This window comes from Notechis scutatus, chromosome 3, assembly GCF_049901735.1.
Source record: "Notechis scutatus isolate UNSWTSFEM ecotype Mainland chromosome 3, rNotScu1.2, whole genome shotgun sequence".
Taxonomy (NCBI): Eukaryota; Metazoa; Chordata; class Lepidosauria; order Squamata; family Elapidae; genus Notechis; species Notechis scutatus.
In genome coordinates this window covers 122,928,694-122,952,915 of record NC_142011.1, presented here as the reverse complement: position 1 = coordinate 122,952,915, position 24,222 = coordinate 122,928,694, and the positions used below count along the sequence as shown (strand labels likewise).

Sequence of the window (24,222 nt, the reverse complement as noted above, 5' to 3'; positions counted from 1 at the left end):
CCAATTAACGTTAGATTCAGGCAAAATTAGTGATACTTTAGTCCCATAATCAATGTTAAATTAGTCACTATTTATTTATTAATCTGAATGGGATTGAATCAGGGGTGGGTTTCTACCGGTTCTGTCCCCCTCTGTAGAACCGGTAGCTCTGAAGAGCAGCAGACATAAAACTGGTTCTATGTCTGCTGATGTTTTTGCCCACTCACCCATTCACCTGATCTTTATTTCCTGATTTTTCAATTTCAGCTGCCAAACGAGGCACAGCTGCAGTTAGAAAAGCAAGAAAAGAGGGCTGTTTCAAAGGCTGCTTCTCTGCAGACAGCTGCTGCTGACGATTTACAGGCGCGCGGTTCGCAGCCTGCAGGGAAGCTCGTAAATCCCGAACCGGTAGTTAACCCTGTCGTATCCCACCCCTGGATTGAATATAACTACTTTAGACTGGAAATCATTTTCAGCAAACAATCCTAATAATCTAAAACCTGATATTTGAGAATTAAGTGCCAGTAGATTTCTGGAATTCTAATAGGGGAAAATACACATGCATGTTCAGCACTATTGAAAGCAAAACCTTTTGGCAATAAAGTCACTACAGTATTAAACATACTCAAATCTCATTCAAGTCAGTGGCCTTAAGCATGCATAGCTAGGCACAAAATGGCAGCCCTGCCTCCTCTCCCCCCATTTCTTCATGTGGGACACATGACCCCACAGGAATTCTTTTGACTGTTTTCCAATGTTCTGTGTTTGAGAAGTAAAAGGCAATTCCATAGATTAGATGTAACTATTTTATGGGAGTCAATGGGGATTGGTCTTGAAAAGAACATGTAGCACAGCAGTTCATGCCACAATCTAAATGGTTTTTTAAACTTGCATTTTGAACATGCTTAAAATATATTTCACATGAAATATAAACATTATTTAATAAACACAGCATCCCAATTTATAAAAAGGCTCATTATAAAAAATTTAAGCCCCTGCACCAAAACAAAACATGGTAATTGGGCAGTTACAATTTCCTTACCAGTAGAGTTCAAACTGATCTTCCTTTATGAATCTTTGAGATCTTTATTTTTTGCCTGTCTTTTGCTTTAGACCACTCTTCATTAGGGTTTATATTGTTATACAATGAAAAAGATCTACAGTCTCCCTGCCGAAGTATCATTGGCACAATAGTGTGTCATGCAACTATGTATTTACATTCTTCTAAAAACATGTTTTTGACTGAAAATGTAATGACTTTTCATCTTAGAAAAAAGATCCTGCTTAGTGGAATCAAGAAATTCCAACTATAGGATTGAACAAAAGCATTTTGCTGTGTGTGTACCAAAAAAATCCATTCCCCAAACTACAGAATACTATTTGCTGCATGTACTTAGTTGATTTATGCTAATAGGTTTTTTTTAAGTTACACGCTTTGCATCCAGGACCAGCTTAGAATGGTTTTAAAATGTACCATCGAGAGTACATGTCTTCATATGGTTGCTGCCACAATTAGGTTCATATAAGAAGCATAGCTGACATCTTTAAAAAAATGAAATGCTCACATCAGGAAATACAGTACAAAATAAGGAACACAACCCAGCCAACCAAATATTTTTAATCCTTATGATTTCAAAGAGTGAGTGAGGAATGTACTCTCTCTAAAATCATAAAAAGGCTGGAACATGTCATGGATTGGTCCAAAACCTTTTTACAGAAAGGTTTGAAAGTGAAGGGCAGGTCCCTGTCAATTTATAACCTTTTCATAATCGTTCACAGTATGTTCCTTTTGTTCATAAACCGAAGAGCAGAATTTAAATGCACACTCCTTAATGTCGGCTATTGGAGAGTTCAAGACATTAAGCATAATGGACACAAATATTTATGCAGAAATTGTCAAAGCAATTTAAAATGTTAACCACCTAGCAGAAATATTGGCAGCCTTGTTGAACCCCAAATAATAATTTTAAAAAAAATCCAAAGGTAATCATAACATATTTTGGCAATGCAGATGGTAAAATGTCCATGACATTCTGTCCCAAGCTCTGAAGAATACTCTTTTGCTTCATCTCTTTTTAAAAGTCAAACAGCATATGCAGCCAGCATCAATCCAAAGAATTTCTTAGTAATATCTTAAATTATTCTTTGTGGGGTTTTCTTTTCAGCTTCTCTTCATAGGATTCTCCATATTCATTCACTCTGCTCTTATCCACAGGATAAAGCCTTAGGGTTAAAAAGAAATTGTGACATTTTCTTAATCAAAGTCTTTTCATGCTTCTATTTTTTGCTGTGGTTAATGCATATATACTTATATGTCTAAGACAAATATACTTATATGTCTTAAAGTAAACAAAGTGCTTTGTTAACACTTGTTGTGATCTAGCTAAAGTGTGCTGCAAATGACCAGTGCTATGTTGCTACTGTAAGCAAAGAATGTTGCATGTGAAGCAAGTATGATTAAAGTTAGTATAGGTAATCCTTGAGTTACGAATGTAATGGAGCCTGCCAATTACATTCATAACTCGAGGATTTGTAGGAGTGAATCACGGTTTGAATGTGATCACTTCCTGCTTTTGCCCATGCATTCACTAATAAATGCACGGGTCATTAAGTGCATGAGGTATCTCAGGGTGGGAAAGGCCATGGGGATAGCCTAATGATGGAACAGGCCACCCAGGGCCTCCCCAACCCACTGAGATACCTCATGCTTACCCCCTCCCAATCTGCCATGCCAGATTCGCTTACCTTGCAAAAAACTGTCTCCTTTGTGCTGTGGTTTCTTTGCCTTGGAGGAAGAGGAGAGCAGGACGATTTCCCTTCCAGCATCCAATCGGCTTGCAAATTGTTTTTCGCACTGAGAGTGAAAGGTTCTGGGGGCTCTGATCTCACACAACTTCAGGCACTCATTTTCTGCCAAAGTGGATGGGTGCCTGAAGTCACATGAGATCACAGTCCCCGCAACCTTTCACTCTCAGTGCGAAAAGCATTTGCAAGCTGATCCGACACTGGAAGCAACGTGTTTTTGCTTACATTATCTGATCATCTTGCAAATGGTTTTCGCGCCGGGAGTGAAATGTTCTAAGGGGTGTGATCTAGTGTGACTTCTCTGCAAAAGCGAATGGGTGCCTGAAGTTGTGCAAGATCATGGCCTCCAGAACATTTCACTCTTGGCTCAAAAAGTATTTGCAAGCCGACTGGATACTGGAAGGGAAATCATCCTGCTCTCCTCTCTCTCAAAGGTAAAGAAACCGTGGTAGACAGGAGACACACCTTTGCAAGGTGAGTCTGACATGGCAGGATGGAAGGGGGAAGCAGTTGTGGGGAACAGGGCGGGGGAAATGCGACGGGGGGAATATGGGAGGGAACCTTCACTGCATATAGTAGATGATGACTTAGAATGCAAGAGAAACATTTGGCATACAACATGAATTAATGAATGAAGTGAAAGAAAAATGGTTAAGCTATGTCTCTAACATTATTCTCTAAAGAGAGCAAGGTAATATATTTAAATGATGGTGCCTGAAGTGGAATTGATTCAATGAAAACAACAATGGCAATGAAGGTGTTTATTATGAATTAAAAAAATCTAAAAGTATATTTCAGAAGGCTAAGCATCAGCTAGACTGTTCAGGACATATATGAAAATAGGAATTCATAAGTTGATAGCTGTACGTTACACTTTGCTGAATGGTGATAATGAACAGGGAAAATTGTGCAACATTCTGAATGAATAATTATTTGATAGCGTCAAAAGCTCTTGTGAAAAATGGATATGAAAATAAAGAGTGAGAGAAAGAGATGAAAGAATACAATGCATGTCTAACACTAACCATCTAACTAATGGGAAGAAATTTAAAGAAAAAAACCCATACCATCTTTGGTAAAGGTACACCAAGAACACCACGTCATCTCTAAAGCAAGCCAGCCGATGAGATGTTGGCATTGTAATAATAAATGCAAAAATATCATCAATGAATGTGTTGAATGCCTGTTAAGTAATAGACAAGAGGATGCAGCTTGTTTAATGGCATGTAAATTACGTGTTATTTAAAATAACAACATTTTCAAGCAAATCAACTGTTTTTGATGACACAGTATTTAAACAGAAGAGCTGAAGTGAAGGTAAAAAGAATGTCATGTTAAGGTTATAGATAGAGGGTCCTTCTCTCGGATAATGAAAATGTAGGTTAAATATAGAACAAGCAAAACCCATTTGCAACATCCAAATGATTTTGTAATTTGTTAAAAATATCCTTAGTATGACAGGCTTACCCACCTCATAACTCAGCAAGCTGACTGTAGCAGTTAATAGACTCATTCAACTTAAGAGCCATAAGGTAGGTAGCCAGCTTCTCCCAACTTTACCAAGGCAGCTCCAAGAAAGGTCTATACTGAACTTTCATTGACTTTATGGGCTAAATAATGTTGCCATTATTATAAATGCTAATTCCATTATTAATTATGCATGGTTAATGCACTGTGCTTACAAGTCATGTAAATACCACCTTGAGATTCCTGTGCATACGGCCAAAGGCTCCTCCAAGTGTAGCTTTTCATTATATTCTAAGCTGATCTTCCTAGGAGTCTTAAAATCTAAAAGTAAGTTATTAGGGAACCTGAGAAATAAAAGTGCCCCAAATATTTGTTTCGAATTAGGTTACAGACCTTACAATGAACGTAAGACTTGATGGTTCTCTACAAACTATACTATTAGAGTTATTGCCTAATAACGCTGTTGAATATTTTTTTGGGTAATACTAGATTGGCAAATAAAATTCCAACTGTAGCTTGATTTTCAAGGAATAATTAATGGCTCAGGAGCATAAGTCTTAAGTTGCAAAATTAACTTACTTTGTATGTGAATGCTTTCCATGGCAAATGTGCAACAGATTTCATCTGAAAAGAAAGCAAGCAAGAAGGTCATAAAATATATCATTTTTAAGCAGCTGAAGGTTGGATTAAATAACATGTTACAATATTGGGTTCAATTGTTAATTACCTTATAATTTACAAAAAGTTGTGGCAACATAAATAGAAATCCAAAAGCATACACTCCTGTTGGAGGGAAAAAAAATCACACTGTTGGTATGGTAGAACAAAAACAGATATCCATTTTTATTTACTCTTGCTTTTAAACATCAGGATAGACTTAGTGTGATGCAATTTAATATTGAGCTTTTATTTCAATTTAGGCTCTCACCCTCCCTTATATTCATATTCTTTTGTAGAAATGCAGAAGAACTCTATAAAAATTTAATTACAAATATGTTACATTAATATTTGAAGAAATAAGGCATAGGTTGGAGTGGGAAATCAATGAAACAGACAATTCCCAGAAAAAGTAAACATCTGTGTGTCCCATGTATATGTATGTGTGTATGTGAGAGGAAGAGATATATTTATAGAGCCATCCATGCCATGTACATGTCTGCATACATCAGAAATTCAGCTTGATATGAAATTTATTTTACAATAAATTAGCATAAAAGTATGGCTAAGAAACAGAAAAATTAGTCCGCTTTGTTCTACAGGTTGCAAACTTAAAACTGAAATTACAGGAGCAGCATATCAGCTTTATTTTACCTCTTGCAATCTGATCATACTACCAGCCTAATATATTAACTTCTAGACAGTTAATGCAAATTAATGAAATGGCTTGTTTTAACATACATACCATATGTGGATACTTCCTTTTTTTAGATCTATCTCAGCCACTAGACCATCCCAGGACCTAATACTTTAATTGATCTAAATCAAGCTGGATTATAGCTGTGGTTTTTCTCCTCCCCCCAAATATGCTCTGAAGCAATGTATGATAGCAAGTACAGCTATTCATACACCTACCCACTTCCAAAAATACTATGCCTCAGCAACTTCTTTTGGAAATAGTTTTAAAGAACTAGATTTCAAGAAAAGCAGTAAAAACTTATACTTACCATTGACAAAACTATTAATTAACCATGAATACCAGCTTATGAAAAAGAAAAGGAGAGCATTGTTTTCATTACTGATCATTTAAAAAAAACACAACAATTAACACGTAAACATCTTTCCTTTCTCTAGTTTTTCTGTGGACTTCATATAAAGCACATGCAAACCAAGTCATGTATACACATAGACACAGATGTATTCCATACTGTATATGGCATCAAACTGAAAGTCAAGTATAATATTTATAATATATAAAAGTACGATATATTACAACCTCCCATCACTTTAGCCAAAGTATTTACATAAGCAAGACAAATCAAAGAAAAAGAGAACAAAAAGTAAAAATAAATTAAAATTAAAAATTATTTATGTTGATATTTATATATCGGCAACCTCAGTCATCTGCATTAATGGTAGATAGTATCTGAGAAAGACAAAAAGCATCTCAACCTTTTTTTAAAAAAAAGCCCCTCCATGTTTTTTAACATTTGCAAAGGTTACTTGCTCAGATGTAATTAGTTTAAGAAATTCCCATGACTGGTTGAATTTGGCTTTAAACCAGAAAAGTCTTCAAAAGTTGCAGTGTATTGCAGGCTTTATGTTTATTAGCATTACATCTATGCTTATTCCTGTAATGATCATTTTCTGATTTGGCAACTTCAGAAGACAAATTGTAGGATTTGCTATCAATTTTTGATAGAAAGATAGATGAAAGGATTTGATTAGATAAGGCAGTGGAGAGAATCTGTATAATTTTGAGGAAGAAGCATGATATTTATAAGAGGACAGTTGTTGGAAATACACATTTTTTAAACATTTTAGCACTTTTTATTTATACTACCAAAAAGGTAACATATTATTATGCCTTATATTTTTAAAATAATGTATATAAGCTTACCTTTTGTACTTGATACTCAACAAAGAATAAATTGCACCTCCAATACACAATGGATATAGCAAATATGACAAATATTTCATAGCCTGAGAGAGAAGAAAAAAAAACCAAACATAAATATTTTCATCCTCTTTTCAAATGGCCTCATGGATTATTCCATCATTATAACACCCTTGTACAGAATAATTTGCTAACCTGAGAGGTAAGGCTGATGCGCCTTTGGATTCCACAATCCAACATTCAGTGAACAACATCAAATTCATATATATTGGTAAGTAAAAGCTGGGCAAGAAGACACCTCATTGAAATAAAATCTGACCATTTCAGCCAGCACTTCCATCTCAGTATAATAAAATGGAAGTTTTGTAAACTTCAATATAAAAGACCCAGAAGGCAGAATAACATTATTATATATATATATATATATTTTAAAAAACGATTTCTAAGCAGTACTAAATATTTAAATGCATCAATGGCTTTGCCTACAGAAGCAAAATTAGAAGGAAGAGACCATCATTTTTAAAGCATGTATATTTTTTTATAAAGAAATAACATGAATCAAATTTAGTTTCTGTGCTGGTCTTAACCACAATTTTTAAAGTTTAGCCCTGAATTGGCAACTGTGATCCCAGGACTAGAAAAATGTTTGTCCTCCTGCTTTAATTAATGTCCTTGGGGTGTGGTCATGTGATTTAGCTAATTAATGTATATGATCATTTTCAACTAATATTATTTAAACGATTAGGTAAAATTATACCTAGACCACAACCAGCCAAGAACTGCTAAAAGCTATTGTTATTAGTAGTCTTTAACTTATCTTTTTTGACGTTTTGATTGGTTCAGAATAGTAACTGCCTGGCACTTTGTGTAAATATTAACACTGGATCATAATCCTCTTGAAAATTAATCATTAAGATCTGAATCTTCCTTTACAAATTAGTACAGATACTTCTCAATAGGAATTCATATTATTAAAAAACTGACCTTGGAATTTTGTCTGGAAAAGGCAAATTATTTTTGCAGATATCACTATTGTTTTTTCATCACCACAGAATTCTTTCCACACAGCAATTTCCAAGTTATTATTCTGCCTTCTATGATGACAATTTAATTTTTTTGCCCAATAGAGTATGTTAGACTATTCATATGTTCGAGAGCAATAGAAGAAGATGCCATCTTTACGGATAGTCCTCAACTTACACCATCCGTTTAGTGGCTGTTTCAAGTTACAATGGCATTGAAAAAAGTGACATGATCATTTTTTACACTTAAAACCATTGCAACATCCCCATGGTCATCTGATCAAAATTCAGTTGCTTGGCAACCAGCATGTATTTTTGACAGCTGTGGTGTCCCGGCATCATGTGAACCCCTACTGTGACCTTCTGACAAGCAAAGTTAATGGGGAAACTAAATTCATTTAACAACCGTGTTACTAATGTAACAACTGCAGTGATACATTTAACAACTATGGGGGAAAAATGGTGGGGCAAGACCAGGGGTGGAATTCTACCAGTTTGCACTTACTCGGTAGAACCGGTTGTTAACATTCTAAGCAGTTCGGAGAACTGGTTGTTAGAAGAAATTACTTGCCTAATCCTGAAAGGAAGGCAGGAAGGAAACATTCTGGTGTTGCTTACAGAAACTGCCTCTCCGTTAACCCTTATTACATTCTTGGCAGTACTAGACTTCCTGTCTCTGGAACTTCTCTGGAGTTTTTTTCCCTTCCTTTGCTGGTACTTTGCTTGTGTGGAGTGACCATTCAGAGTTACAATGGCACTGAAAAAGTGACTTATAATCATTTTTCACACTTACAACTATTGCAGCATCCCCACAGTCATGAGAGGCCAGGTGAGGAGATGCGTGCCTCGATGTGAGTGATGTTGAGTTGACCATGCTCAGCCAGTCACATTACCACCAAGCCACGCCCACCAACTAAACCATGCCCACAGAACCGGTTGTTAAAAAAATTGAATCCCACCCCTGGGCAAGACTCATTTAAAAACTGTCTTGCTTAGCAAAGAAATGTTGGACTCAATTGTGGTCATAAGTAAGGACTACCTGTATAGTAAGAAAGCATGCTTTACTGCTTCCCAGTTTGATTTTGTAGTCAACTCAGTATTGGTCTTCAGCATAAAAAATTCACAAATCAGTAAACTAAAATTAATACTAAACAGAGAGTTATTTTACCTGAGTATCATACTCTTCAGTTTTCTTCTCAGACTCAGTAAATGCTCCAAACTATACAAAATATAATAATTAATCAGTATAAATTATTTTATTTATACCGGAAAAGAATAAACAATCCTAAAATAGTTAAAAATCTATCCAGCTTCTGCAAGCCAGAACTAGAAATTGCTAGAAATTTGGCAATCTTTACAGTGGTTATTTAAGTTAGGTCTTACAGAAGACATACTGTTAGTTCTTGATCAGAAAGATAATTAAGATTTCCTGTTGATGTATACTATGATGAAAAAAGGGACTTGATATAACCAGTATGGTGACGTTGTAAAATTGGAACTGTGATGAATAATAATGAAAAATGTACAATAAAAATATTTTTAAAGATTTCCTGTCATTGGGTTTATGAGTGCCAGATGCCATGAGTGGTACAATGGTTAATGTAACAATACATGGATTATTAACTCAATCTCTGTATTTGAACAGAAACATATATCCTTATTTACAGGAGACTGGTATATTTGCCTGCAGACTCCATAATAGGCAGTGTGTCAATTTGAGGTTCATTAAGTCTTTAGTTGGGCAATCAGTATAAAGATTTAATTCCAAAGTGCTAGGTGGTCTAATTACAGATCTTACTTTGTACAGATTAAACACACTATCACACGCAATCTCTGGAGAGATAAATTTTGCACATATACACTTTGGATTTTTATCTGGTTGAATTTAAGAATACTGCGATAGATAGATAGATAGATAGATGGATGGATGGATGGATGGATGGATGGATGGATGGATAGATAGATAGATAGATAGATAGATAGATAGATAGATAGATAGATAGATAGATAGATAGATATAGATATAGATATAGATATAGATATAGATATAGATATAGATATAGATATAGATATAGACAAGGGTGGGATTCAACTGGTGTTACTACCGGTTCAGTGACTATGTTTTGCATGCGCATGTAAACAAAACATCAGCTGTGCCACCCGGATAGCTGAAAAGTGCTGCGCACATGTGCGCAGCGTTTGAAAAGGCTCATTTTCCCTGCTTTTTCAACCTCAGCTGTGCCGCGCAAAGCAGCTGAGGTTGAAAAAGCAGGAAATAAAGGACAGGTAAGAGCCTGGGTGGGTGGGTGGGCCAAACAGCAGCAAATACAGAACCTACAGTGTCTGCTGCTCTTCAGAGCTACCAGTTCTATAGAACTGGGCAGAACCAGTAGCATTTCCCCCCCTTGATATAAATAGATAGTTATAGATAGTAGCAGTAGTCTAACACTATACAGCCTGCAGTATACTTAAATCCAACCAGATGAAAACCAAAAGTTGTGAATAGTTTGAGTAATTCACATAACATTTTAAAAAATGAAATACCTTTATTGCTGGTATCAGACCATTCCATTCAATTGTCATTTTCAATGCTTTCTTCACTTTCCAAAGCTAGAGGATAAAATATAATTTTAAAATTTTAATGTACTGTATATTAGAAATTTACTTGTCTCACTATATAACCTGATTATGATATTTAATTATAATTATACCTGAATTCCTCGGCATTGGTGTTTAATTCTAACATTTCTTAAGTATCTTTTGGAAAGAACATGAATTGTCATGATTGTTTAACAATGACTGCATAACAGAGAAATGATATACTCAACTCTGTTTCTATATACATGGTTCTACAATTAAATAGAATGTATGATGGTCAACCTTTAACAGGTGTACTACGGTATTGCTTAGGACTTCACTCACCTCAAAAGCAAAAACTACATATCAACTCAGTTATATTTAACTAACATATGCTGAAATAAATATTTTCTTCTGATCTTATGGTCAAACCATGAATATAAAAATCTTAATTTCTCAAATGATTCTTATAAAGCCATTCCACACTTGTTTTTTCTCTTATATGAGATCTATTGTGCAATAAGGTTATTGTATGGCTAGAACATGTAGTTGCAGTTACCTTTGTAAGTCCAAAGTATAGCTAATATGAACACACACACTATATATAGCTCTAAAGTTCATATAAGAAGGCAAGCCTCAAGAGAAGGGGCAAAAAATATCAAATAAATGAATCAGTCTTTCAGATAACTAATACTAAAGACTCAGGGAAAAAAATCTAGCATAGAATATGCCTCAATTGTACCTTTTATTTAAAAAAAGCTCTTAAGAAAGTGAAGATAGTTTTGAGTAATGGATGCTGGGAATCCCAATAATGAAACAATAGCACCTCTTTGCTCCTGCATTGCTCTTCCTTTCTCTACATGACCAGGAAGACGTAATTATGCAGAAGAGCAGAAATGACAGTACATACTATACCAAATAGGGATAAATATGCAAATAGAAGTCCTGCATCCCATCAAACAAATCAAGTAACTGATCTCAGCCAATTTTTTTCAAATCTCAGGACGGAATAGTTGACATATTGTTCAACTAATTTCCATCATCATTAGTTCATTATGAATCAATTTAGAATACAAATCACTTGTAACTAAGCTGGTTCTGACCTATTAAAACAAATTTAATCATGACAGTTTAAATCCTTGCATCCTTACTAAGCTGCTTTGAGAACTCATCTGTCTGTGCTTGTATATGTATGTATCACATGCAGAGATAAATAGCAGCTCACCTCAATCACTGCTCCAATACCAGCTGGAATCAGCACCAGTAAGCTGGTTTGTTCATCCAACAGAAAAAGGAATATGATCACAGTGCTAAAACATCGCCAGAGCACTGCATGAAAAGAATTCACATTAGTGCACTGTGGATTTTTTAAAAACTACATTGTACAATTTGGAAAAAAAAATCTGGATGCATTTGAAAAAAATATCTTATTTTTGAAAAATAATTTAAATTGGAATCACAAATACAAACCATTTTGTTAAACTATGATTCTCTAAATAAAACCTAACCACATTGCACAACATACTAAGCTAGTTTGCAAACTCTAATAACTAGCTTTAAACAACGTGCCAAACTAAAACATATTTTGGCTCGCACAATCAAACCTAAGTTTGAATAATTATAGTTCTACATATCCACACAGAACCAACTAACAATTATAGTTCTACATATCCACACAGAATCAACTAACAGTATTATAGCATTCTTTAAAATAGAATAATAATAAGCATCGAACAGAATGTTAAAATTTGGACCACATCTTAAAACTTTTTCTTTTGCCCATTGTATTTTTTGTTCTAGAGATGTTGGCTAACCCAGGCGTTAAAGATATATTCCTCTAGCACATTTTCCCCTTCCTCGAAGCAACACAAAGCAGTGCTGCAGGGACTAGTAGCAGGGAGGATGGCTACAATGAGGGCAATGCAGTGGAGATGAACCAATGATTCCCACATAAATAATGATGGGATTTGATGGCTTACCTGAGAATTTGCCTGATTTGTGCTGAATCTCTCATCTTCTACTATTTAGGAATAACAACAATGAAAAACACAATCCTGATGAACAGGATTGGTCAGTCCCATAGTGGAGTGTGTTAGAAGCAGTGTAAAATTTTGCTTTCAATAAGTATGTATAACATTGAAAGCCTACACAAGGGAAATATGTCTTTAGGGAAAATAAAACAATGGAGGGGGACTTTTCACAATAATCTTTCAGTATATTCTTTGAGACAGCACAAAGAAAGTAGATCAGGACCACAGCATGATATTTTCTGTGGGGGGCCTGCTATTTTAGAACATTCTAGTCCCTGAAGCCTATTCAGTGATATCTGGAAGTACTAGAAAAATCAAATTAAGACAACATTGTTTCAACAAGTTTTTAATTAATAGGATTGGTGGAATATTATCTAACCATTGCTATATTCCTTCATATGGGGCTCTTATTTTACAGCAACCATTTAACATTTTGTTTAAAATTTCCATAGTTATATTTTCTTGTAGTAAATGGTTGTGTGCATTGCTAGCACTGGAAAATAGCAAGAAAACATGTAAGTAAATATGCTGCGTACCTGCTTTTGTAGACATGCCAATCATACTCTTCTTTTTCTTCCAGAAGCTGATGTCATTTTTGAATGCAAGGAAATCAAAGAGAAGCTGCAAATGCAAAATATCACCATACCATTAACACAGTTATTACTATTTTTTTTTAAAAAAAAAACTAATATAACAACAGTTTTAGAGCTGGCACAACCTTGCATTTTACTAGTTTTACACATGCTCAGATATAGTTGACAATATTTCAGGATGCCGAAAGAAGGAAAACAGTTTCTGTTTACTGTGTCCCATAGAGTTGTCCAACTCTTAATGCTAATTAATATATATATATATATATATATATATATATATATATATATATATATATATATATGTGTGTGTGTGTGTGTGTGTGTGTGTGTGTGTGTGTGTACATACACACACACACATACACACACACACATACATACACACACACACATATATATATTTACTGTAACATAAGCGGGGGGGGAGTGTTTTTCAACCTGAGTCCTTTGGATGTAAAGGACTAGCTGTTCATTAAACTATATAGCATGAAACATGTTCTTGAACTATTTTAAATAGGAGCCTGATATACATACTAGTATATATGAAGCAGTATCTTGTTATACATCAATATATTTTTATATTACATAGATGCATATCAGTATTGTTATTAATGTCTAAAAGATATGATCTGCTTACATGGAAAGCTGCAACAAAAAATGTCAATGCAAGAAAATAGAGGTTTGTATCCACAAATATTCCCTTTACTTCATCAGCATCTTTTTCTGAAAAACCTAGAAGAATAAACAGAATACATATCTGCTCATTAAGATAAAACAGATGTTCTTAGAAACTTAAGTTAAATTTAAAATATTAAATATCTATTATTTTGTAAATACTGAAATAATTCTTGCAAAGCTTTATTAAACACAGGGAGTATGTTAACATACAGTTTTAAGCAAAAAAAATAAAGCTTCAACAGCCTTTTCCCATGTGCAGATTGACACTGTCCAGACAGGAATAGTCTCACCGTGCATGTAAGTAGGTGAAAGAAAGCTGGGATGCTTTGTAGAGCTTCTCGACTTCCCATTAATTTTCATAATAATTGAATCATAAATCCAACATACAAGTAGCCGTCGGGTTACAACAACAACTGGGATTGGGATTGCTGTTGCTCAGCAAAATGATGGTCAAGCACAATGTTGTATGACTGCATTGCCTAGCAATGGCAAGCTGGATAATCCTGGTTGCTGTAACCTCAATATACATGGGTCATTAAATGGGAAGCAGCAGGAGCCCCAAGTAAGGAAAGCATGTGTGTCATGGGAGGAGAGACGGGTGCCAAAGCGGGGTTGGGGAGGCACTGGGGAGGCTAGTACAGACTGCATGTGAGTCATTGAGGGCTTGGGACATCAGGTGCAGACTGAATGCAAGTCAAGGGAGGTTGGGGGAAGGTTTGGGAGGCCCATCACATGCTATGTACAAGTTGAAGGAGGCCTGGGAGGGTGAAGACTATGCATGGGGATGGTGCTGCAGGTGGGCATGACTTACTGGAGCAACTTGCAATTTCCCTGCCAGCTTTTCTATTGATTTGGCTTGTGAGAAGCCAGCCGGAAATGTTGCAGATAGTGATATTGGAATTGCTAGATGGGCACCTAAATGCCTGGATCATGATCACATGACTGCAGGGATGCAGTGATGGCTGGAACTTCAGGGACTGGTTGTATGTCTATTTTTTCAGCACCATCTTAACTTTGAATGGTTACTGAATGAATGGATATAACCTGAGGACAACCTGTAATAATTCAAATTTAAAAAATAATAATCATGTGGACTTCCTAATCAAAACCCTTATCAAAGAGTCCACTGTATTTCCATGAATAATCCAGAAATAGAGGCTTACCAAATTGCTGTAGAGAGTAAACAGCATCTTGCATATGAATCCAAAACCGCAGTTTTCCCAATGATATTTTATCATATGACACTGTAAGTGGAAGTTCTGTTGTTGAACGGTTTATAAGCTGCATTAGGTTAAAATATTTCACCAAGATTAATAACAAACTGGATATTACTGAAATATTTTACCAGTATTAGCAGTTGATAAAAATGGCTGTTCTAATTATACATTCTTTTCAAAATATTCAAAAGAAAAACAATACTGTTCAGAAATGTTCCTAGATAATATTTATGAAATCAGTATCGCCTAAATGTTATTTTGCAAATTATTATCGTATCATTTGTGATAGAAATTATATTTAAATTATGTAAACTTCACCAAAAAATAAGATAACAGTTAAATATAAAGAGCAATTCGATGTATTTTGAAAAAACTCTTCCATCTATTCCTTCAGCTGCCAACTCACGCATAGCTTACAGGGATTAAAACAATTTAAAATAACACACACATGGCCATGCCATTGGGGGGGGAAATCCACAAAAAAGTAGGAATGTGCTCAGATTCAATAATAAGCTCATATGTATAAGCCCTTGCCCAGTGCCTTAGAAGAGAGATAATTTGGGAGTGTTCTTTTGAAGGACAGCAGAACCAGGGATGCACAGATCTTCGGTTTCAGAGGAGGCAGGTAATAGAGAAGATGAGAACTCTAATTCACTAAAGTGCTGTTTTAAATTTATACATTTGTTATTTTAACTTGCACTATATATTTAAAAATAAACACATCATTGAAACAACTTTCCCATGAAGAAAACATATATTTTGAACTTTTTCACTGACAAAATGGGCAGATACTGGGAGTAGGAGACCATGAAATTAACATAGAGATAGTCTTTTTTATCTCCCTCTCATATAAACTACTGCACAAGCCAAGACTAATCAAAGTTTGACACAAGGTGTACAAATACATTATGGAATTCAATGCCAAATGTTTATTGGTCTGGGACCACAAAGAAATATTTTCATTTGCATACCAGTGTTGTGGTACTTGTCAACTCAAACTCTAATGGCAATAAGGTACCAATAGTGGTTAGCTTTCCTATATAAAATGCTAGAGAAAATTAGAACAAATCCTGTTACACTCATATGCTGCTGCGGAATTTTCACTTAACATTTACGAGTTGTGATATGGTAGTAGCACACTTAGTTAGGCTCATATTTTATAAGTTTATAAGTTTCCACATATAAAGTTTCTCTTACACGTATTCTGCTGTACAAAAGAAACATCATTAATTCTAAAATATGTTCACTGACATAGGATATATGTTCAGTGTGAGAAGCAGACTATTATTGGGGCTTGTGGATACTGAATTAGAAGAGATTCTTTAAAACATTAATTTTGTATATGGTAACAGCAGCAAGATTATTATATGAACAAAATGAAAGAGAATTGAAATTCTTGAAGGAAGGTATAGTAAAATTGTCAGGATTAGCAGAAATAATAGAAGTGCCCTGTTAAATCAGGGAGAAAACAAGTGCTTTTTTAAAAAAAATGGAACTCTTTTATTGGTTTTTTGTTAAAAGAAGAAAAAAGTGAAATGATTTATGAATTTAATGATTGCAAAATATGAGAATTAAATATTGGCTGAAGGGATTTCTGGAGGAGATAAAAAGGAGAGGAGACGATGGATTTATCAATATATATTGAAGAAAAGATCAGATGTTGTTTTTTCATAACTTTTATTTTCTTTCTTTGCACTCCTTTTTAGATTTGTCATTTACTTTCTATAACATTCTCAGTAAAGATAAAGACTATTTAATTAAAAAAAAAGTTACTTACCATTAAATCTTTTACTCTGTTACTCAGCTGATCAATAAATAATATTGGAAGATAATTCACTGTCTTGCCCAATTGTATCCTGCATTTAAATTTTTTTTTATTATAAATACATCAGTTTTGATACAAAGATTTCCATCCTAAATAATTAATTTTACAATATGTGTCTTTCAGAAACAGGTGTCCTAGTATATCCTATATTGTGTAAGACAGGGATGTCAAACTCAAGGCCTGGGGGGGTCCAGATCTGGCCTGTGAGGTGTTTAGATCTGGCCTGGAGGGCCGCCCCAAAAATAGTGAAGGACTGGCCACACACGGCCTTCCCGAGCTCCATTTTTGCTGGCAGAGGGTTGCAGGAGGTTGTCCCATCCAAAAACAGAGCTCGCGAGGGCCACACATGGGCCCCCAATCTCTGTTTTTACTAGCACAGGGTTGCAGGAGGCTGTCACATTCGAAAATGGAGCTCAAGATCCCATTTTCACTGGTAGAGCGCAAGAGCCACCACAGGTGCCCAACACAAGTGAGGTCATGCTAGTCATGCCCATCCTGGCCATGCCCTTCCCCGCCCGAGGTCAAACACAAACCTGATGCAGCCCTCAATGAAATTGAGTTTGACACCCTGATGTAAGACAAGTCTTAGATTGAACATATACAGATAGCCCTCATATACTGATCATTTGTTCAAGTTCAAAGTTACAACAATGCTGAATAAGCAGATTGACAACTAGTCCCTGAAGATGCAGGTGTTACAGCATCCTTGCAATCATGTGACTGTGATTTGAGCACTTGGCAACCAGCACATTTACAAAGGCACAATGTTCAGCAGCCAAGTGATTGTCATTTGCAACCTTCACAGTGGTTTCTGATAAGCAAAATCAGCAGGAAGTTGCCAAGTTGTGGGCACATGATGTCTTATTGACCTGTTGTGATTTGCTTAATGACTGCAGTTGGAATTGAGCCACTGTCATAACTTGGGTGTGGTCATGTGATTTTTCATTTTATGACAAAGTTGCTGGTCCCACTTGTAGTTAATGTGCGCCACCTGTACATAGTTGTTTATTTTTGGACCAAAAAAGGGATTTTTTATCTGGATCAGTATATATGGAATGTAAGCATCTCCTATACACCCTAAATTTATATCTCAGAACTGCAAAATAGGTAAATGTCATTGAGCCCTCAAAACAAAGAACAGTCAGATAGGCTTCTGATACTAGAGGTAAAACCCGGTTATGAATATGGCAATGAGGTCTGAGAGACAGCTGTTTTCTTAAGAGATCTGATTTTAAGTTCCTTGTTAAACATATCCTCTTGCAAGCAAATAATGAAATCTTCACATAGTTTAGTATGGAATAAACTCTCAGTTTACATTAAGTGATGCAATCAATTTTTATACATCTCCCAACCTCTTTCAAGTTGCTCAAGGCCACCAAGAAGTGACTGTTCTTTTTTTTTTTATCAGCAACATCTGAAGAAGTTTAGAGGAAGAAATATGTCATGCTCAAGGTTGTTTGAAATCTGGAAAGCTTAATAACTAATCAAAGGTTTGAATATCAATCTTTATGGCTGAATAAATATATAATAATTATCTTACTACTATGCTAGGCAGCAGTCGTTTGGGTTAGCTTCAAAGCCCCCAAATGCAATTCAATTGCTTTCAAAGATTAAGTCATTTGTCAAAAGCAATCTGAAAATGAAAAATGTGTTGCAATAGCAGCATTTCCCAACTTTGCCAACTTCTGGGTTCACATATCTGGAAACTGTCCAAGTTAGGAAAACTGCACTGTTTTCTTTTGATTGCTACTTTGCACACAGGTTACAATGAGACAGGACCTTGGAGTCTGGAGAAACAAAAATATGGTCCTCAGTAGCAAAATATTATTTGCCCCTGTTGAAAGCCATGCTATTAAAGACAATTCTTTATCCTATGTGGACTTTAACAAAAGCAAAATAAATTAGTAGCCTACATTTTCATATATCTGTGTACATCAGCTGGAAGAGAGGATCCATCGAAGACAAAGTCTTCCACCATAACATTTAAGGTCAGCCTAGACCTCCAATGTGACACGGGTTCATCTAGGGCATAGTTCTGCTTTTTTTCTGTTTCAATTTGCTATTTAATTAAGAAAAAAATGTAAACAAGATTTAGTATGACGTCGCAAACATACATACTTGCAACAACAGAATAAAACTATCATTTAGTCATGACTTAAACACTAAAATCACTCATCACTAAATATCTCCTTGCATCGTCTCTCTAGACCAGGGATGTCAAGTTCACGTCGTCACAGCAGCGTCATGTAACATATTGGAACATTTTCCCCCTTCACTAAACAGGGTGTGGGCGTGGCCAGCACGTGATGCATCCATCCCGAGGGCCAGGAGTTTGACAGCCCTGCTCTAGACAAATATTACATTTGAGGGGAAAACTCAAAATCACAGTAAGAGAGGAATCACTTTACAAACTTCTACAGAGAGAGAAAAAAGCTCAAAATACATTTAAAAAAAAATCAAAATAAAGCAGATATAGAATTGGCAGGTTCAGGACAGATGCGAGAAAGAATTAACTTCATTTGACTTTATTTGTTACTATCAAGGAAAGCATGTATTTTCTAAATTGAATACAGAAGGGAAATGATAGAAACCACTGTGGTATTTCACAGAAAAGCAAACATCTCTGCCCTGTTTTGAACAGTTCATGGTTTAAGCAAGGCCATTTCTAGCTTTTTAATTAAAATTTAAAAAAAACACCCAAATTCTTATGAACAATACATCATTTTATTTCATTTGTTAGCCCTTTAGATTTCAGAACCCACCCACCCCAAAGGGGGAAATAATCTCACCTGGGTGATAGGTTCTCCTGTAAGAAGATTTATTTCCTCTGGTTTAGGTACCATATACGTAGTGAGAGGGCTTACTATATGCACTTGCTTGCCATCATGCCAAGGCAGAATTCCAGCATGATGAAGAAATATGTAGGCATACAATGTCCCATTATTTCTTGTTTTCTTTGGTACAGAAACATTAACTGTTCTAAAAAAAATAAAACATAGTTTATAAGAATGCTTAAACTTGGTCATAGAGATAGGGTAAATACATATCTGTTTCATTCCAAAAGTGAATTACTAGCATTTTAATTGTCACCAATAAACTTTTCTTCATTATTTGAAAACTTTCATAATTAAGGTTGAAGTATTTTACAGATGATGCTAAAATAACAAAATCTAGTTTAGATTTAAATTAAGCATCAGTGGAAGCTGGGCAGCATATACATTTAATAAATAATAATAATGTCACATAACACCCCAGATTTAATTGTCTATCAGAAAGATACAAAAAGTTTGGATAGAGGATGTGGCAATACCTGGAGACAGCAGAATAAAAGAGAAAGAACTAGAGAAAAACCACAAAATACAAAGACCTGCAAATAGAAGTAGAATGACTATGACAAAAGAAAGGAAAGGTAAGTACACCTTTACTATACCTAGAAATAGGTGCCTGGGTGCAATCCCAAAACAACTGAGCACAATTTGACCATTATTGGCATTGACAAAATCACAGTCAGTTTGCAAAAGGCAGCTTTACTTGGAACAGTTCACATCCTGCGACAATGTCTTTAACACCATCAAAGAACAACACCTGACTATTCCAGGTCCTTGGGAAGGGCTCAATAAGTGGATACAAATTCCACATCCAAACCAAATATATGGCTGACTGTGCAACAAACCATAATAAATTGGAATATTTTGAAATCACTAGAATTTCAATTAGGTGAATTTCAAATGGGTGACTTTGGGCCAGTCATGCTCTCATCTTACCTCACAGGGTTGTTATTGTGGAGAAAATATAAGGTGGAAGTAGATATAATTGCCATCTTGAGTTATTTTTAAAAATAATAACAGCAAGATTAAAAATGGTTTTTTAAAAATACATTTGTAAGTACCACATTTGATAAAAGCACAAAACCATTTACAATTCATACAGAAGCAACTTTATGCCTTCTAATGAACTGAGCAGGGTTCCCAAAAGCTTATGCCTTCTAATAATACGTGTAAGTTGGAAAAAGTGCTACTAGACTTTTTGCCACCACAGATTAATATGGCTCTCTTCCTACAACATCTACATTTTTTGCAGTCCAATAAACACTCTGCTCATGGGCTATGACTGTCACCTCCATTTTATGTAAGTCTCTACAGGTCTAACAAAAAATAAAACTGGTTTTCATATAAATAAATGAGAAAAGAATAGATAGTAGTTGAGAGCTGGAAAAAAAAGCTACTTTCACTTTTGCAAGAGACAACAGCAATATGCTTCTGAGATTTCTGTCAAAGTCTACACTGCATAAGAAGCACTACTTCTCATTTTGTTTCTTGCCAAAGGAACAGTAGCGAAAAAAAATTCTATCCATCCCATCTGATACAGAATTACAGCAAAGTAGGAGTTAGCAATAATAAAAATAATCTTTGTTATAAATTATATAAAGTTTATGGAAAGTTTAAGCAAAATACATTATGTGTAAATCCAGAAAAACATATAGATAAGCTTAGAATTACACTTTAAACACACTTACCTTGACGTAAACCTTATTAACATCATTAGTCTTACTTCTCATAAATGTGATTAAAACTGAAAGGTCAGATTGGTCTGATATCTTGTAAGCTTGTTAAGTTTTTTTTGTAATAAAAAGAAAAAAAGCAATATATGACTTGGATTTTTTTCTTGAAATATATTGGCCAATGAGTAATAGGCATTTCTATAGTGATTTCAACATATGTTAATACAGTCACTAATATAATATATAGGGATAAAATATAATTTACTAAAATTTCATCTCAGATGGGTACAAAAGAGATCTTTTGAAAAAACTGAACACATAAATTCAAATTACCTTTCAAATTTAGTTTCAACATCAAAATTGTCCACATTCAAAACCAAGTCGATGTTATTTTCACTGCCTATGTTTGAGCGTGTAGTTGTATAAACACTTAGCTGAAACAGAAGAAAAACCATTAATAATTGCTGTTTTGCTGGGTGGCTTAAAGATTCCTGCCTTAATTGTTCTTTTTTTTTTTTTAATCTTGGATGACATGTTTCCTCATACATGCTACCACTCTTCTCTCTCCCTTCTTTAAAAATGGTTTGGTCAAACTGAAAAAAACTAAGATTTAAAAAATGCATGCAACTTCCTTCTCCCTACTCATTTGAGTCAATTTGTATGCCTCATCAAGATGAAAGGAACCCATTTTAGTAGTCAATTGCCTGTAGTTTGGCAAGGACATAACGAGTTTCCTGTGTGTTCCTACTGCAGATGCAGGGTGATTGACAAGTAAATCATAATATATGCACCATCTGTAACAATCTTCTTGGAAGGGTGCAAGTTGTACACCCCGTTCAAATCAAAGATATCTCTCCATCCTTCTTCTAAAAGGTGGGAAAAGAATAAAGCATAAAATATGGAAAAGGTGAAAAAAATCAATTCATGAATTAGTGCTTACCAAAATTTGGTGCTCCCTCCAGATTTGATAGAGGAGAAGCAGCTGATATAGATTGGAAGCTAATATATTTAGTACACCAATACATGCCTACTTTTTGTTTACTAAACATATGTAGTTCGTATTAATGGACCAATTAAGAGCAGGGAACAACACTGCTGTTTCTTGACTTACGACCACAATTAAGTCCAAAATTTCTGTTGTTAAGCGAGACAGTAAAGTGAATATTGTCCCATTTTATAAATGTTCTCGCCACAGTTAAGTAAATCACTGCAGTTGTTAATTTAGTAACGTGGCTGCTTAGTGAATCAGCTTCCTCACTGACTTTGCTTGTCAGAAAGTTGCAAAAGGTGGTCACATGACCCCAGGATACTACAACTGTCATAAATATGAGATAGTTGCCACATTGATCACGTGACCTTGGGGGCTGCAACAGTCAGAAGTGTGAAAAACGGTCATAAGTCACTTTTTTCAGTACCGTTGTAACTTCAAACAGTCACTCAATGACCTGTCGTTAAGTCGAGGACTACCTGTACTCCTGAAGGCTACAACTTTATATAAAAGAGGCACTACTGTTGTTTCTTATCCTTCTACTCCTTGCAGAAGTTGTCAGAAAAATCCTAGCAACATAATATGTAGAAAGAACTGGGCAAAATAGAAAAAACGGTACTGCCATATTGGAAAAAGGAAGGAAAAAAGGCAACATTGTAGACTGCCCTATGGCAAATACAGGTAGGCACAACTCCCCCTCCCCTATAGGAGGCTAAGGAAAAATAAAAATATGCTATTTTCATGGCTAGAGTGGTAGGACTCTGCAGAGCAGTACATCCCACAACAAAGTGCTGACATTAAGCTATGAGATAATCTGCCTACTTAATGCCTCCCTGGATCAGGGGAAACGACACTGGGTTAAATAATCTGCAAAATATACTCTGACGAGGCCCTTCCAATTGCAACGAAAGGGGCTTTTGCTTTAGAAATTTCAGGTGCAGCATTGATCTTCCATGTTCACTACAGCAAAAATAAAATAAAATCCAATCTGTCAAAGTTCACCTGTCAAAGTTCACCTGTATCCAGTCGGGGGTGGTGGGGGGAGAGCAATTCCGCCGCTCCGCCCCACCCCATTCAGGAAGCGCCACTGCATCGCTGCCAACCATCACCGCTCCTCTGCACTTAGGACTCAGGTGGGGAGAAGGGAAAAAAGGGGAACGGGAGTGCTCACCTGGAGCTTGGGCCGCCGCGCCAGGTAAGGCCGGATGCAGCCGTCGTTGCCTTCGCCTTCGTGGATGGCAGCGAGGCAGGGCCGGGTATGGACGATGCCGTACATCACCCAGCAGGTGTGTGCCACGTAGACGGCAAAGAGCCCCACCGCCAGCCCCGTCAGCGAGCTGCGCCTCGGCAGCATCGCCCCCCAAGACCAGCGCCGCGGCCGCCACCGGCATCGACCACCCACCACAGGGAGCAGCGCACGACACCGAGCGCTCTAACTCCGGGCCGTTGCCCGAGGCGAGCGCGGTCAGCTCCCCAGCCGCTTCTCTTCTTCGGATCTCCTGTCTTTCGACAACGGAAACGGAGCGGCCCGCGCGGAGAGTGCTGGGAAACGTAGTCTCTTAAGAGGACAATGGAATCCCGGAGTCTGCCTGCAATGCGCGACAGCTTGAAAGTTATAAAATATTCAACCACTTGTAAAATCGACTCTGCTTTAAACGAGTCCCCCCCCCAAAGCCATTAGATGTTGCTGCTCCGTATAGTACGGGGAACTTTTTTTTTTCCAGGTTATGTCTGGTAGCTCTAGTTAAAAGGGTATTTCCAACTTTCTTGTGGGAAGCATTCCAAAAAGATCTGCCCGTTTAGTTTCAGTTTTCTATGGTGTGCTGTGTATTCATAAATCTGAACTCAAATCTGAGTCAGAAAGGGTTTTAGTATGAGCTGAAGCTGCGGCCTCGCAAGGCATTTTCAAAAGCAGTTAATGTGTATTGTTTCAGGTAGCACGTACTTCAGTCACGCTTTGTGGTTTACCATGTTATTCTAACAGAATCC

General features: G+C 36.1%; 1 protein-coding gene across 1 annotated transcript; it reads right to left on the bottom strand.

The window, feature by feature from the left end:
- Nucleotides 1-1,581: 1,581 nt before the first annotated feature.
- Nucleotides 1,582-23,744, bottom strand: CLPTM1L (CLPTM1 like). Its single transcript, XM_026672504.2, has 17 exons — nucleotides 23,405-23,744; nucleotides 21,579-21,679; nucleotides 19,534-19,723; nucleotides 18,658-18,803; nucleotides 16,697-16,775; nucleotides 14,866-14,983; nucleotides 13,662-13,756; nucleotides 12,971-13,055; nucleotides 11,630-11,733; nucleotides 10,372-10,437; nucleotides 8,996-9,046; nucleotides 6,809-6,891; nucleotides 5,916-5,950; nucleotides 4,979-5,034; nucleotides 4,831-4,875; nucleotides 3,852-3,967; nucleotides 1,582-2,202 (listed from the first exon to the last, which is right to left on the bottom strand). Exons 1-17 carry the CDS (start codon nucleotides 23,585-23,587, stop codon nucleotides 2,118-2,120), a joined length of 1,638 nt encoding a protein of 545 aa, XP_026528289.1. The 5' UTR covers nucleotides 23,588-23,744; the 3' UTR covers nucleotides 1,582-2,117.
- Between the last annotated feature and the right edge of the window lie 478 nt (nucleotides 23,745-24,222).

What these genes read in the sequence shown, in the direction of transcription:
- CLPTM1L (XM_026672504.2), bottom strand. Translation starts at nt 23,587, where the DNA reads ATGCTGCCGAGGCGCAGCTCGCTGACGGGGCTGGCGGTGGGGCTCTTT. An exon ending in AATTAATAGTTTTGTCAATG is followed by an intron (nt 5,035 to 5,915) that starts GTAAGTATAAGT and finishes TCCCTCCAACAG; the next exon opens with GAGTGTATGCTTTTGGATTT. An exon ending in GTGTACCTTTACCAAAGATG is followed by an intron (nt 2,203 to 3,851) that starts GTATGGGTTTTT and finishes TTTAACCCTAAG; the next exon opens with GCTTTATCCTGTGGATAAGA.